Raw genomic sequence first — 16,849 nt, forward strand, 5'->3', positions numbered from 1 at the left:
CCATAGCCTTCAACAATTAATAGTATATATCCAAATCTACTTCATTTAGTGAATGTGTGTTTTGCTACTGTGTTTTGGTCATTATTATGCAATTATAAGTATAAAAGTTTCGCATATGAATCACTTTATATCTACTTATATATAGGTTAATAACCATCATGAACTTCTAGATTGCCGCATCCTGTTGGGGGAAAAGAATAACTTAAAAAACAATTCGCTAAAAGTGCCCAAATACTTGGAAACTCTTGTATACTGCAGGCCACCTGTGCAAATACTTATTAAATAATAATGTAATGAGTCCATATATCCAATACAAATATGGAATTGGAGAGTTTCATGTAGGTAAAAGGAAGGAAAAAAATATAGTTTTCCTTCTACTTTTTTCAAGATCTCCTCAAGAGGCAGGAAGGAGGTTAAAGTATAAAGTAAGCATAGAGAAGTAAGAGATATGGTTTACTCTCTTACCAAGAGGAATAAATTTAAAACTCTCCCAGAAATACATGGAGAGTTACTCTCATCAGTTTTAATTTCATGCCTGAAAGCCAATAAATATTTAGTGGAAATCACCATTATTTTTGGAATAAATATTTTTCACTAAAGAAAAGTAGAAATGAAAGGCACTGGAAAATAAATATTGGGTTATCACAGATTAATAATAACATTTCATAGGAATTTTCTTAAAAACATATCATGGCAGGTATTTGGCCTAGTTGATTAAGACGCTGTCTCTTGGGATCCCCACATCCAATAATAGAGTGTCCAGGCTTGATCCCCGGCTCCACTTCTGATTCCAACTTCTTGCTAATGCACATATTAAGAGGCAGCAGGGGATGGCTCAAGTAGTTGGATCCTTGCACCCACCCGAAGAGACTAGAATCTTGATCCCTCTCTGCCTTTGAAATAAAATAATGATTTTTAAAATATTTACATATATTTTATTTAATCCTTATGTCTACGAGGTATGTATTATCATTGTCACATATTTTATTGACAGAAAAGTTACAAAAGTTAAAAGACTTGTTAATAGTCACTCATCATCAAAGCTATACCCTAAATACAATTCCTATAACTCCAAGTTTATTTTTACTACAATCACTATCCTGATTGAAGGGTATTTGTAAAACCTGCTCCTTCATTACACTATGTGAAGAATGTAGGACACTGAATTTTAAATAATACACCTTTATATGAAGCACAACTTTATATTAAGGTCCTCTCAAACTGAATTATTCAACTATATATATGTATATATATATAAATGATAAACCTCAATTTCAAATTTTTATCTGTTTAGTTTTTAGCTATTCATATCTAAATGGACTTCTGATTTTTTATTTCAATTTAAAAACTAATCTACAAACCATTGTGATAAAAAGAATTTAGAGATGCATCAGAAAAATGTTTTTATGTCAAATGCAGACAATAATTTTTCCAAGATGGTATTAAAAATACATTACAATTTATATTTTGTGTTTTAAATACAATATCCTTGTTTATAAATGCAAAATTTGGACTGTCTTGCTCTGCTGCTTTGTGACAAAGCACTGCATCTCTCTGCCTAGAGAAATTCACTTTAAAATGGTGGGACACTGGCCAATTTTTTATATTACTAATTATACCCCAGTGTGTTTCCTAACCCGGTGACCGTAGAGTGGAACATATACAAGATTAAACCATCCGGATACACATGTGCAAACAATGCAGGGAATTTTAGAACTTTGGAAACCACCCTAAAAACACACATAAAACACACATGAGAGTGTTGTTTATTGACCTATTGGTAACAATTCCTTCCTTTCTCTGATTTCAGTAACTAGATAACTTAATCTTTTAAAAAATCGCTTATTGAACTCACATACACAAGTTTATATCCAAAACTAGTGTATCTACTATAAACATTGTGAAACCAGATAATCTTAAAAATTTGGTATCTTTTTTCCATAGATGCAGACATTTAGTTTCAAATATAGCTGGCATGTGCATATGGCTCACATAAAATGTATGCATTTGTATAAATAAATTTTAGCATGTCTTAAGAATATGGCTTACAAGGAAAAAGTTTATTAAAGTTTATTGAGGCAATGAGTACTTGGTAGATCTTTTACTTTTTTATGTTAATAAAGTATAATATCTACAGTTTGTAATTCATTATTTTTGTTTTATTTTTATTTTATTGTCTTATAATTTTAATTTCTTCTTTTCATGTTGTTTTTTCTAGCTGTATAGCATTTTTTTTATGAAAATTGATCAACTGAGTTGAAAGGCAGAATGACAGAGAGAGAGAAAGAGAGAGACAGAGGTAGAGACAGAGTGAGAAACAGATCCTCCATCCCCTAGATCACTCCCCAAATGGCCACAACAGCCAGTTCTGGGACAGGCTGAAGCTCAGAGCCAGGAACTCCATCCTTGTTACCCATGTGGGTGGCAGAGACCCAAATATGTGGGCCATTACGTGCTGCCTTCCCAGGTGCATTACAGCGAGCTGTATGATCCTTCCCAGTAGGGCATTGGGCATTTGAACCAGTGCTCTGATACAGGATGGTGGTGTCACAAATGGTGGCTCAGCATGCTAGGCCACAGTGCTGGCCCATAGTTGCTTCAATTGATTTTTCAGTTGGATTAAGTAAATGTTATGTTGTTTTAAACTCAATGTTCCAACAGCAGCAGGATTCTACAGCCAGAAAATGAGCTGAAAATATGTGTACCATGGATAAACAATTAAATCAATTATCCTCCTTTTAATATTCACTCATATCTTATGGAATATTGAGGAGTATTTATCTCTATATTACAGGATAGCCACATATATTTTCAGTATGTCGGATCTATAAATGTGTCATTATTAAACACATAATACATATATTAAGATTACTCCACCCCCAGTCTTGTCTCCACTCTCTCTTCCTTAAGTAACCCTTGGATCTAAAGGCACTTTATTTTACTTACGGGATTTGTGGCCACTAAAGCCTGATTGTTGGCCACTGCAGTGAGGTGAATGATTGTTACAACAGAATTACAAACAAAAGAGAAAAATAGATTTTTGTGCAAGGTAATCCTCTGGCAACTTAGGCTCCTAAAAGGCAAGAGAAAAAAAGTTCAGATATTATAAAATGTTTCCACATTTTTGTTAATTTTCCCTCAAATAAAATTCAGCCCCAATTCACATCCACCTTTCTAATTTTGGAAGAAATATTTTTCTATCCAAGAGTCACTCATGATAAAATCTTAAATAAGGCTAACCTGTAATTCTTCATCCTAGAGACAAATAAGTTGCTTTAGCAGAGGTAGATTACATATGGAATAAGAAATTTGCCCTATAAAGCTCCTACATGAATTTCCTCTGTTAATTCCAGAACATGAGGGGCTGGCATTGCTGCATAGCAAGTAAAACCACTACCTGCAATGCTAGCAAACCATATGCACGCTGGTCAAAAGTCCTGTCTGCTCCACTTCTGATCCAGCTACCTGCTTATGTGCCTGGAAAGCAGTAGAAGACAGCCAGAGTCCTTAAGCCCCTGCCACCCACACTGGAGACCAGGAGGAAGCTCCTGGCTCCCAGCTTTGGACCTTCCCAGCTTCAGCAGTTGCTGCAATTTGGAGAGTAAACCAGCAGAAGGAAGACTCATTCTCTCTCCCCCTCTCCCTCTCCCTCCCTTTCCTCACTTGTTTCTCCCTCTCTGTAATTCTGCCTTTCAAATAAATCTTTTTTAAAAAAAATTCAGAACATATTATTTAAAAATTTAATTCTTCAAATGTAAAACAGATTTACTGATGTTAGGTAATCAATAAAAAATTATGCAGCTAATTAATTTGAACATCTTAGATTTGTCTGTCAAATTCTCACACATATGATGTGCTTTTCATTACAATATGTAGGCTCTTCTATGTATACCATCTTTTTTTGTTTTGTTTTTATGGTGGTGGTGGTTGTTATGCAGACACATCATGAGAAAGATAATATTGTATTTAGAAGAACTGATAAAAAATATAGACTTAACAACCCATTATTCAGCTTCATTATTCAGCTTTACCACATTTTTATGATAGGCCCAATCATGCAAAATACATACATACAAACATACATAGTATCACTTACTAAAGTATTTCCTCTTGTATAAAACAGTGGAGGTGCACTGATCATGTGGAGTTTGTGTAAAAGTAGATAAAGTAGAGGAATTGTTCATGATAAGTGGAGCACCACTCTTCAGAATGAATCTACATTCACTCTGAAATTATCTCTATATAGACTGCCTTACACAAGCTCAATTAAAAAAAAATAAAAGCACTACCTTCTTCATGAAACATTTACCTAAAAGCTTATTATGGGTAACATTAAAAATGAAAGAATATAATCCCCTTGAAGCTGAAAACATATCAAGTCTAAACACATCTAGGAAAACACAAAGAATCATTTCATTACAGAAACATCTCAGTTTGCGTGTTTAACTAAGTTATACAGTTATTAGCATCATGCTAGATAATACACCCTATATAATTTAAACCAAAGACTTCTACATCGTAAACTTCAAGGAGGCAACTGCATTGGGGCACAGTGGGTTAAATTGCTGATTGCTGTGTCAGCATCTCCAATCAGAGCATCAGTTGAGTCCCAGCTGCTCTATTTCCAATCCGATGCCCTGCTAATACACCTGGGAAAGCAGCGGAGGACAGAACAACTGCTAGTGCTGCTGACATTCACGTAGCAGCTCCTGACTTCAGCCTCCTCCAGCCTCTGGGGGAATGAACCAGCAGATGGAAGATTCTCTCTCTCTGTGTGTGTCTCTCTCTCTGTCTCTCTGTCTCTCTCTCTCTCTCTCTCTGTCACTTTGCCTTTCAAATAAGTAAATTATTTTTTAAAAGAAACTTCTAAGGAGATTTTCATCTAATTTTATGACTGCATTCCATTATCCTAAATACCTATGTGTTCAGGATATTAGACTTAGGAAAGGATACCAAGGTTTTCTATATTTCAAAATGCAAAAATTAAGCTATGTTGCTTCTGAAACCTCTTCCAGCTATATATGTGTGGTTTTATATATGCAGCTCTAATATTTGAAAGAACCTAGAAATGTATTCAACCTAGATAATATTTACAGATTGTCAAAATGTGCATTCCACTAAAAAACGTGAGTGCTGTTAGTGGAGACTTCTTTGAAAGACATCATGGACAAGATGGCTCTTGGAAAGATCACTGAGTATGAGAAGACGGTCAAATACCAGCATGTGTGTGAAATCCAGCTGGAGTCCCTCAAAATCAAAACAACTGAGAACAGCTTGTTTCATATTAGAGAGTCACATACTTGACTTTGTAATGCATACAGTGGTTAAGAGGCTGGCTGGGATAAAGCTTGAGAACAGGGTGTTGATAATTTTCTACAGAAATGAAGGATCTTTGGGAATTTTGAATAAGCAAGGAGCATGATTCTTGTTATTGTTTAAGGCAATTCAACACCAAAGGAAAGACAGCTCAATTTTCAATAAAATACCATAGCACTGCTTTCTGTTAAGTGACTATGAATTGAACTGATGTATAGCAGAAGAAGCCTAGTACAGAATACTCTTTCCAAAATATTTATATTATATATCATTTATTTCTGTAACTTATCACTCTTGTATGATATAAGATATGAACATACACAATGGCTACATGGTCTTTTTAGAAATCACTGCCTTAAGCTTATCCTGTTTCTATGGAGTGCCAAGTATTGTTTAGAAAGGAACTGCTTACCCATGTAAACATGCAACTTCTCTGTAACAGAATTTAAGTAACTCGGTTACCATGATGGGAAAAAAGTAAAATGTTTTCCTTAACTGAGCCATTTTTCCATTTTCTGTTGAACACCCTTATATCTAGGAACATTGCATGATATATATAATTTTGGAGTTTTGAAATTATGGCCAAAAGATTGGGAAGAGCTGCTTAGAGAGCAAACCTGAAATATGTGTAAGTAGTAACTTGGAAAAGAAAGAAAACAAGCACTGGGGCCGGCGCCATGGCTCACTTGGTTAATCCTCCTCCTGTGGCACTGCTATCCCATATGGGCGCCAGGTTCTAGTCCCAGTTGCCCCTCTTCCAGTCCAGCTCTCTGCTGTGGCCCCGGAGGGCAGTGGAGGATGGCCCAAGTGCTTAGGCCCCTGCACCACATAGGAGACCAGGAGAAGCACCTGGCTTCTGATCGGCTCAGCGCCGACCGTGGCAGCCATTTGGGGAGTGAACCAACGGAAGCAAGATATTTCTCTCTGTCTCTCTCTCTCACTGTCTATAACTCTACCTGTCAAATAAATTAAAAGAAAAAGAAAACAAGTGCTAAAGAAAACTTTTTTTAAAAAAGCAATGCTTGAATACAAAATCATCATGAGGTAAAAGTAAAAGGATAGGAGATGAAAGTATAATACGTGTGATAAGGTTAGATTAATTAAAATGCTCATTGTGGTCAACTGAAAATGATTTTAGTTTGCTTTTTAACACTTAAATGTCTTGTCTTCCTCTATGGTGTTCTGTATTTCCTTTCCTCTCAGAACCTCCTATTTTCTCAGGACTCTTTTTCCCCTTCAATCTCTCTCAAAAGACAAGGACTCAGGGATGAACTGCTGGTATATATTCTCTTGTAAAGACATGACTATTGTGAGTACAGCCACCACAAAAGCCCTTCTTACTCTTTCAGTAGAAAATAAAGAGATTTACTGAGTGTCCCTTTTTTATATCTAAACAATGTCTTTATGGACAAAATTTAAAAATACAACAATGAGATTAGAGGATGCATAAAAACATGTCATTACAGAGACATAAAATCTGATTTTGAATATTTTATAATATTATCCACATAGCATGTTTCCCTAGATAATCCACTTTGGATAATTCGAACCAAAGACTTCTGCTTTAGAAACCATGATATCCAATTTTGCTGTCCAAATTAATAAACTGGAACATTGCCAAAGCATTTTCACTTTCTGATGTATAAATATGTCCTACTATCTAAACATTAACCTGTTACCATAGTTTCTTCCATTTCTGCCTGCCGGCACTGTGCAACTTAAACAAATGCAGAGAGATGATATCTCACATATGGTATCCATCAGTGGTGGTAAAAATGGCTCAGATTTTTCTGGTGATGCATATTGTTTTCTTCTAAATATATTCATTAACACATGTAAATATATTGGTACAAATAAAATAAACTTGTAATTGAAAACCAGAAACATGTGATTGGTAAACAAAGGATTTTTTTAAATGAGGCCCTAAAATTATGAGATGTCTTTTTCAAATGTTAACCTATAAATAATTTTATCTACTGCAAATTCTTAAATGTCCATATTTCATTCAAAATACTAGAATCAATTATTTATAGGCTTAGAGAATGCTTTACAAAAAACTCTCTTGGCTTTCTTTAAATTTTATGATATCCTTTTCCAATCTAGCATAACCACAAAATGGAATATGTGGTTTGTGGGTCTGGACTGTCTCCACTTCAAAACTCGACATGTAATCATTTTAGAATGCCATTTCAATATGCAATTTTGGCAGGCTGGGTTATAGAGGAAGTTGGGGCAAGTGTGTCAATGAAATCATTATACTTCATATGAATTATGATCATATGTTTTCTGTTCTTCGAGTCAGTACATATAGTTTAGAGCCATGTACTGAGAGTGAATCTGCCACTTTCTTACACTATAAGTTTGAGTAAGTTATTTAACATCGCTAATCCTTGGTTTTCTCATCTGTAATATGGGTATCGTAATAATACTTCATAGGATTGGCTTGAAGGTTAAATGAAATAAATCATATCATTTGTTTACTGTAATGTAATATTTAACCTATAATGTACACTCATTGTTAGCTTGCTGTTATTTTTAACCTATTATAACCTGGTGAATTTTAATCAATTATTCCTAGTTTCCTGTCACAAGTAATAAAGTAGCATTGATTTTTATCTCAGTAATATAAATTGCAAATATATTAAAACAAATGTTTTAAATACATCAATGAAACAGTAAACAAACTGTCATCTTTTTATTACAAAATAAGAATTTAATATTAGGAAGAAATTTCCCCAAGATCAATAAAAACTGATCAAGCAACTTAAGTTGCTTTCCCCATAATTTTCATCCTTCCCATGGTTGTCTCCAAATTACTATGTTCACTATCATGGTGACATACCATACTGTTCCATCTTCACAATTCTGCACTAGTACAAGCAAAAAACTTGCCTTTCCTTTTCCATTTGATGTTTACATGAGTAGGAATTTCCAAACCACTCTTCTCAATGCTAATCGTGAGCAAATCAAATAATAGGAGGAAGAAATACAAGCAATACAAATATAAACCAGTCTGCAAAGTAGTGCTTTCTTATTCTAGTTTATCTAATTTAATTCCCAGATACTCAGATTTTTTTTTCCAGTAAACATTAACATAAATCTGAGAGGAACGCTTTTGTCAATCTGGACACTGCCAAAAACAACAGGCGGCCGGCGCTGCGGCTCACTAGGCTAATCCTCCGCCTTGCGGCGCCGGCACACCGGGTTCTAGTCCCGGTTGGGGCACGGATCCTGTCCCGGTTGCCCCTCTTCCAGGCCAGCTCTCTGCTGTGGCCAGGGAGTGCAGTGGAGGATGGCCCAAGTGCTTGGGCCCTGCACCCCATGGGAGACCAGGAGAAGCACCTGGCTCCTGGCTTTGGATCAGCGCGCCTACTGCAGCGGCCATTGGAGGGTGAACCAATGGCAAAGGAAGACCTTTCTCTCTGTCTCTCTCTCACTGTCCACTCTGCCTTTCCAAAAAAACAAACAAACAAACAAACAAAAAACAACAGGCTGAAAACAGCAAATGTACTAACAAGAAAATGAATGCAATATGACTGTCTTTTATCTATTGGACAAAACCCGGAGCTGATAGAATTAGCTGCTTATGTATGACAAGGAGTAGATCTAACTTCCATCAATAGCTCCCGTTTGATGGTTACTGGTGATTCATTTGGTCAGATTACAAAGAGTGTAATGCTCAGTGAAAAATCCCTCTGTGGTAGAAATAGTCTTCCTCCACTGGGACATTCTCGCCTATCATTGCCTTTCAGAGCTGCTAATTAAATTTAACATATGAAGCATGGCTGCATAAGGAACAGCCATATTCATTTCGTATGGCCAACTAATTTTCTCCTATTTATGAATTACCCTGGTACAAGTACTCTTATTGGTCTCCTAATAGGCAGGAAACAATCCAATCTGTCTTTTTGAATCTTGTGATTATTGCCCTCCCCCCAAAAAATGTTTTATAAGTAAAATTTAGAATAATGGAAGCTCCCCCTCATTCAGTCCTTTGAGTACCCCAGGCACAAAGATAAGCACATTAAATTCATTATCTAACAACTCCTTAAAGCAACTTCTTCAATACATTGAGATAAATTGGGCAAGGTCATATTTGTACTAGATGATCTTTTGAATTTGGACACTGAAATTTTTAAGGAAGCAATTTGGCTTTGTTCTACTTTATTATTCACTTGGTTACTTGCTTTTTATTTATGCGGAGTAATATACTGGGCACTATTTCAAAAAACTGAAGGAACAGTTGTGAGTAATACAGAGGATGACTAATTTCATGTTCCTCACATTATGGTGGGAGGTACATAGTTGCATAAATTAATTTATATAATTCCAGATAGTGAAATGTGTTATTTGAGATATTAAAACAAGATTAAGGGATAGAAAGAGGTTATGGTCAGAGAGAGGAGGATACTCTACATACAACTGAAACAGTAAAAGACAGAGAAGAAAAGAGTTCCAAGCAGGAAAGGTATCCTGAGTCAAAGCTCTGAGCTTAATGTTTTTGAGATGAAAGAATAACATGCAATGTGACAAAGCAAAAGTCCACATTTTTTTCCACTTCATAGATGAAAAATTTAGGAACATAATTTACTCAATGACTTCCTGATTCTGAAGCTCATCCCCTTTCATACTGTATCTTTTTTCTGCCTATTAATGAGAACTTGTCTATTATTTTTATTATCTTATCCTCATCTTTCAATTGAAGACCTCACTTTTTCACATATTAATGTTTCTTTGACAACTATTAGCACATAGTATTCACTCATTCCTGATTTTTGTTTTTCCTAAATTCTAAAAAAGATGCTACAATTTTGAGAGTTTACTTTGAATTTCCCCTAATACATATTCATATCTGTATTGAGTATTGGCTAAGAAAGTAATGTGTGTCTGCAAGAATGGAAAATAATATTATAAAACATGACTTTTGAGAGAAAAAAGTTATTTACTTTTATTCTCTTTGAAATTATGAAGCTTTAATCTATTCAAATAACAAATATGCTAAGCAAGGAATAAGTTTTGTCATAATGATTACCATTCTATTTCCACAAAAAATTAGGTATGCTTAAATAGCACAGCATGTTTTAATTTTCTCAAGCAATATTAAAGAAACAGATTTGTAAAGAAGTGCATATTTATCAAAAGTCTCGGCAGAAATGGAAATACATTATCTGTAAAAGGCATTTATGACTAAATAATGCTTTTTTTGTTATAAATAAATCTAACTCTCAAATGCAGTTATTTGCTTTTCACTTTTGTACCTAGAATTCTCCTCCATATGCCAGTAATACCAATTACCTTACAATGGAACTGTTTTGTTTTGAAGCAAATTTATTTCTTCTTGCACTTCTCTGTCCTTAGACCTGATGCTCTAATGTGGAAATGCAATTACTGTATTATATAATTACAGCGCACATGTATTCAAAGTTTTCCAAACAAGATTCACATTACTGAGTAATAATGTTTTCAGCTCTCACTACATTCATGTATGTGGGAGATGGTTTTATCAGTGCATTGATTAAAATTGATTAATTTGGAAATAGGCTGAGTATGATTTAATAAAACATTGTAAGCAAAACTATAGTTCAATAAATAATATCTGATGTTAAGCTGGGAAGCCTGGGATGCATGTAATTGAATAGAACAGATCTTAGGACAACAGTGGATAACAAATTTACAATAAATGGATGTGCCTCAAAGTTAAGAAAGCAAGGATGATGCTAGATAGGCACTGAGAAGTATGCTACTGAGATAAAGCTAGATGGTTATTTTTGAATTCAGACCTCATCAAACTTCTACCTGTGCAAATTTGCCAAGTTTTAAATAAATTAGTTAAGTGATAGTGCTGATTGTCCGGAAAGTTACATCAAAGTGCTCTATAGAATGAGATTCTCTGCTGTCCGAGGTTCAGTGTAGGATTTCTTTAACTAATTACCGCTGTTTAAATTTAATTTAAAGACCAAATATTGCACAATTTCAGGAGAAAAATGATAGCTAAAATTAAAAATTACACTTGCTCAAATTCAAGAGAAATAGGAAGAAACTTGAAATGACATAGAAGTTCACAATATGATAAATTTATTCATATATGGTCTAGAAAAAGGGTGAGCCCTTAAGTAATTGTCTTGAAAATCAGAAATACAAGTAGTAAATGATTAATTTAATGAGATAATTTGAGAGTGCTTTGGCCTGCCAGCTGAAAAGGTTTTTTTTGTTTTTTTTTTTTTGTTTTTTTTTTTGCTGAACTTTACATAATTGCAAACTATGGCAACTGCCTAGAGAAAACAGCACTGTCTATATAATTGCAAATATTCAACTTGACTTTAAAATTGACTGGAATCAATGTCTGGGATGTCAGCAAAGGTAATCTTTCAAAAAGAAAGAAAAGAACCGCTTTTTTCTTCAAGCAAGTCAGGTATTATTATTCACTCTTAGACGCGACAGGATGGAGCCCTTTGGGATGAAAGTCAGAGAGGTTTGCTATGCTCTCAAATTTTAAACAGTAATTAAAATATAATTTATAACTAATTCCAGAACAGTTTATTTTTTATCTAAAGGGTTTTGCTTTGTTTTTCCAAGGATCATTATAAGGAAATCATTGCCTCTCAGGGCTTGGCAAACCCCAAAGTTGTTACGTGTCTGTCTGTCTGTCTCTGACTCCCTCCACCTTTTATCTTCTGCTCTCCTTTTTTAAGTTGGCTCTAAAATAAAACAAGTACATCTATTGAATCATGTTTCATGTTCTCTGTTTCTAATTTAAAGTGGATGAGTAGTAGAATTTCCATTTATAAATAAGAAATAGCAAACAGTACCCTAAATCAACATTTTGTATAGTTCTTGTTTTTTATTAGCACGGATCAGTGACTTTGATTTAGCAAAGGCGGGGCTGGCGGGGAGCAAGGAGAGTTTTCTCTATCAAAGGCTAAGTGAGGGTAACTACAGAGACGGGAACTAGTTTACAAAGCAGAAAGGATATGTTGGTAGATTTTCTTTTATACACCATGATTTTATCTGAAACATCAGCTCTTCTAGGAATTATTTCCAGGTTGTTACTTGGAATAAAGCTAATTATTTCTATTGGCCCTGACTATACATGAGCATGCTTCATGAACCATTCAGTTTCAGCCTTTTCTGATGTGACCCTGGTCTTCCTTTGATCTAGCTGCAGAGCATCCCATCTTGTTTTACACAGATGCTTCTACTGATTAGAATTTTAAGGAGTCTTAGTACAATAATGCCTTTCTTTGTTAAAGGATACAACAAAGGCCAGACAAAATCAAGGGAAGTATTGTAGGTCACATATACGAGATGAGCAAGTCAGTCCTAGAAGGAAGCTTCAAAGCCATATCATGTCTTTATTCCTCAAAAATTTATTCAGTGCACACTGTGCACAGGGTTCTATGCTGAGCACCCAGGGATTTTTAAGGAAACAAAACAGAGAGGTCTCCTGCTCTAACAAAGCTGAGAGACATCCTTTCCATTACTCGTAGAGGCTTTTCTTGTTTCAATAGATAGTTTTGAAGGGTGTATTTTGGAAGTGTCTAAATTCAAAACTACAAATTCTTTAATATTCAGGATAATATATAGAACATATACAGAATAAGCTACATGGTATTCTCTGGTTATAAAAGAAGCCTCAGGGCCAGTGTTGTGCCATAATGAATTAAGCCATCACTCGTGATGCCAGCACATCATGTCAGAGTCCCAGTTGCTCTGCTTCTGAACTAAGTTCCTGATAAAGTTCCTGGGATGGCAGTGGAGAATTATCCAATAATTTGGGACCCAGCCGCTCATGTGGGAAACCAAGATGGAGTTCCTGGCTTGTGGCTTCAGATTGGCCCAGACGTGACTGTTGAGATCATTTGGGGAGTGAAACAGTGGATGGAATATTTCTCTCTCTCTCTTTACTCCCCCTTGACAGTTGCTCTGCTTATAAATAAATAAAGTCTCATTACTCTAGACAGATTTACTTAATCATGTTTTTCTAGCACAATTATAACAATTTGATTTGTAAAATATGCATTTTATGTTTAATTATTGTGCTACATGAAAATTATTTTAAAAATACTTATAAATGTGGTCCATCTAAAACTAGAATTATATTCTTTAATTTCATCTTTAAAGACCCTTCTGGCATAATATTCCTACCAGGGCTGAATATCCACATTGAGACTTTTTACTGGGCTAACAATGAAAACTGATAGCATAGCCAAGAATAGATATATTTCTTGAGCCAGACAATGCCTAATACGGCTTCTCACTGATAATGGTGATATTATGTTTAACGTTGGTTTATACTCTCTCCTATAATTATATTTATACATATAAAAATATTTAAATGTTCTATCTTACTAGAAAAAGGTTTCTCACGTTTAATCTAAGTGCTGACAATGAATAGCAAAGAAATATAATTTGTAGCTTTGATTCTTTCTGTACAACTCTATTTTTTAAAGATGATGAAAGTCAAATAAAATGATTAAGCCAAATAGAACACAGATTGGGAGGAACCTTGGAAAAGTTAATTACTTAAAAAGCAAGGAAAATTAAATGATAGACTACAAAGCATGTTGAAGTGGATAATTTCTACACTTGGTTCATATCTGGACCTGAGTCGAGGAATTTTAAGAAATTAGATTTGTGGCTGGCTCCGTGGCTCACTTGGTTAATCCTCTGCCTGCAGCGCCAGCACCCCGGGTTCTAGTCCTGGTTGGGGCACCGAGTACTAGTCCTGGTTGCTCCTCTTTCAGTCTGGCTTTCTGCTGTGGCCCTGGAGGGCAAAGGAGGATGGCCCCGGTGCTTGGGTTCCTGCACCCACGTGGGAGACCGGGAGGAGGTACCGAGCTCCTGGCTTACGATTAGCGTAGTGCCGGCATGGGGGAGTGAACCAACGGAAGGAAGACCTTTCTCTCTGTCTCTCACTGTCCATAACTCTCTCTCTCTGTCTCTCTTTCTCACTGTCTAACTCTGCCTGGCAAAAAATTAAAAAAAATAATAATAATAAAAAATTAGATTTGCAGGTTATCAGAGGAAATAGTGAGAAATGGAAGAGAAAGGTATCAGATTTTTTTCCTAAATTTCTGGCTATTGCCACTGGATTTCTGATGGTGTCATTCATGAAGATGGGTCACTTTGGAAGAAAACCAACTTCAGGTTAGAAGGAGGTAGATATAATGAATTTGTTTTGAACAAACTTTTGAGATGACGTGTTTCAAGAGCCATAAAAAGATATATAGCTGTTGACCAAGATATCCCAAGACTCTGGGACTGTAGCCTAAGAAAATATTGCAAAATATGGGAAAAGTTATAGCTGAAAATGTCCATTGCAGTGTTTTTTATTAATAGAAAAACATGGAAGCAATGTTAATGTTCCAAAATAGAGGACTGACTCAGTAAAACTTTGTGAACCCATGAAATAGAATATTATTTCCAATTTAAATGGCTGTTTTAAAAAAAAAATTAAGTGACATATAAAGCACTAACAAACATCAAGTTGTAAAAATTGTTAAAATAGCTTACACACTACAAATAAAACTAAAAATAAGTAAGTATGAAATAAAACTGGAAAAATACAAGAAATTTCTGGATAGGAGGTAAGAATTATAACAGTATTGTATACTTTCCTTAAAAATTAATAATATGCTTAGATTTTTTTCTACTCTTTCAAAAATACTGCAAATTTAAATCCCAGTCTTAAAACTGAAGCTTGTCAGTTTCTTTTAATTAATGGTTGCATTATTTTTCTCTAGCATTAAAAAAAAAAACTTTAAAACTTGTAGATACTTTGCCCAAGAAAACTGCTAGACAGTTTTCAAGCCCTTATGATTTATATTTTATGCCACTAGTGTAGTGGCTGATTGACTTTATATCCATTCATAGACTTAAAGTTCTTCATGCTAAAAACTTACGTAATATTAGTTACATGAAAATTAATTCTGTGTATTTATTTGTGTATATGATAGGTAATTGTCATAACTTAAAAATCTGAGTTCTACAGTACTGCATAGATATTAGGGCAGTTTGCTACATATTGTGATGCATCAATTCCAAAAGCAAAAAGTCATACTTTTACATTTGGATACCTTCTACTGTTAAATTGCAAAGATTTTGTTATCAGGGATAAAGAAAAACCATGAATTATATCCCAAATTATTAGGTTAGTCTATTATGCTAAATGAGAATTTGAATTTTTAATTTCATTTTGTATCTTCTATATTCACTAAATTAAATGTTAATCTAGTTTTATTGCCGTATTTTCCCAATAAGTGTGTTAGCACCAACAACATTGTTTCAGGTTGTCAATTAGCATAAATAATATGTCACTATGGAAAATAGTCCATTTTCTATTCTTTGTAACTGATATTTTAATCTATTACACAATTATAGTGATTTTTCCTATGCTAAAGATAGCCTTCATCTAAAGAGAAAACCTTATCTTAGCTAACAATGTATTTAAGAGTAAAGACATGAAAGTATAATAGGCTGTCCAGAATCAACTGATATGATATTATTAATAATAAAGACAGTGACCGGAAACTGGAAGTTTATTTTGAGCAAGAAATTTTTGCAACTTGTAAAATATAGAATGATGAATTTAATTGTTTGCATTGTTTTCCAATTTTAGAAAAAAAACTCTTTACAATTAATATTGATATAATTTTACAGTTTATTAAATAAAGTTTCACATTTAAACTTGTACAGAAATGTTGAATTAGATTTATTCACATAGGTTAGTTTTTTGGTGTTTGCTGTCAGTTTAAAATGATGCCTAGATAATGTTGTAAAACAAAAGTGCCATTGAAAGGTATTCTTTCAGGCTCTACAAAATAATTGTTGGTAAGGATGTTTAAAAAGGTTTAAATTTCCAAAGGTAGCAATTCCAGTGTAATCTCTAGATCACACAATTTTGAGTCCATTGAAGTAATTTTAATCCTTCGAGTATGGGCTAAAAGCTGGGGCTCAAGTCAATATGTAAAAAAATCTTACTATCTAATAATCCCTGGACTTAGATTATTACGCTGAGTTGCAACTCTAGATAGTGGTGTTGTTGCTAATGTTCCAAAAGGAGGAGGAGGGAAGCTAGAGTGGGAGATGGAAAGGAGGGGAAGAAGAAGAGAGTAGAGAGAAGACAATAATGACAATGATGAAAATACAATGAAATATAGATATTTACTCTTGTCTGACTGTATTCTATAATTGCTGGTAGTGATCAAAATTATAAAAACCATGTTAGGGCATATAATAATACATATGTGTTCTGAAATTTACTCTACTGTAAATTCAAAAGTTTCTTGATTGTTTGATTCAAGAATTGGTGCTGACATCTCTCACCCACACAAAAGGAGTCAATTACAAGTAAAATTGAAAATATAATTTAACCTTTTTAATGAATGCCCTCAAAGCCAAGAAAAATAACCTAGCTCTAATATGTTTATATTACATTTTCAATAACATATTAGATACCATTGCTGATACTCATACAAAATTCCAGTACCTGTAATGCACATGTACATATAATTAAAAGTGATTAACAATTTCA

At 34.4% G+C, this 16,849-nt stretch overlaps 1 protein-coding gene across 2 annotated transcripts in view; it reads right to left on the bottom strand.

The window, feature by feature from the left end:
• Positions 1–16,849, bottom strand: part of CALCRL (calcitonin receptor like receptor) — a 98,552-nt gene that overhangs the window by 18,117 nt on the left and 63,586 nt on the right. For both annotated transcript variants that reach the window (XM_062188918.1, XM_062188908.1), the window contains one exon: positions 2,947–3,073. In XM_062188918.1, coding sequence (XP_062044902.1) covers positions 2,947–3,073 — 127 coding nt within the window. The remainder of the gene's footprint in view (positions 1–2,946; positions 3,074–16,849) is intronic.

The sequence above is a fragment of the Lepus europaeus genome, chromosome 1, assembly GCF_033115175.1.
Source record: "Lepus europaeus isolate LE1 chromosome 1, mLepTim1.pri, whole genome shotgun sequence".
Taxonomy (NCBI): domain Eukaryota; kingdom Metazoa; phylum Chordata; class Mammalia; order Lagomorpha; family Leporidae; genus Lepus; species Lepus europaeus.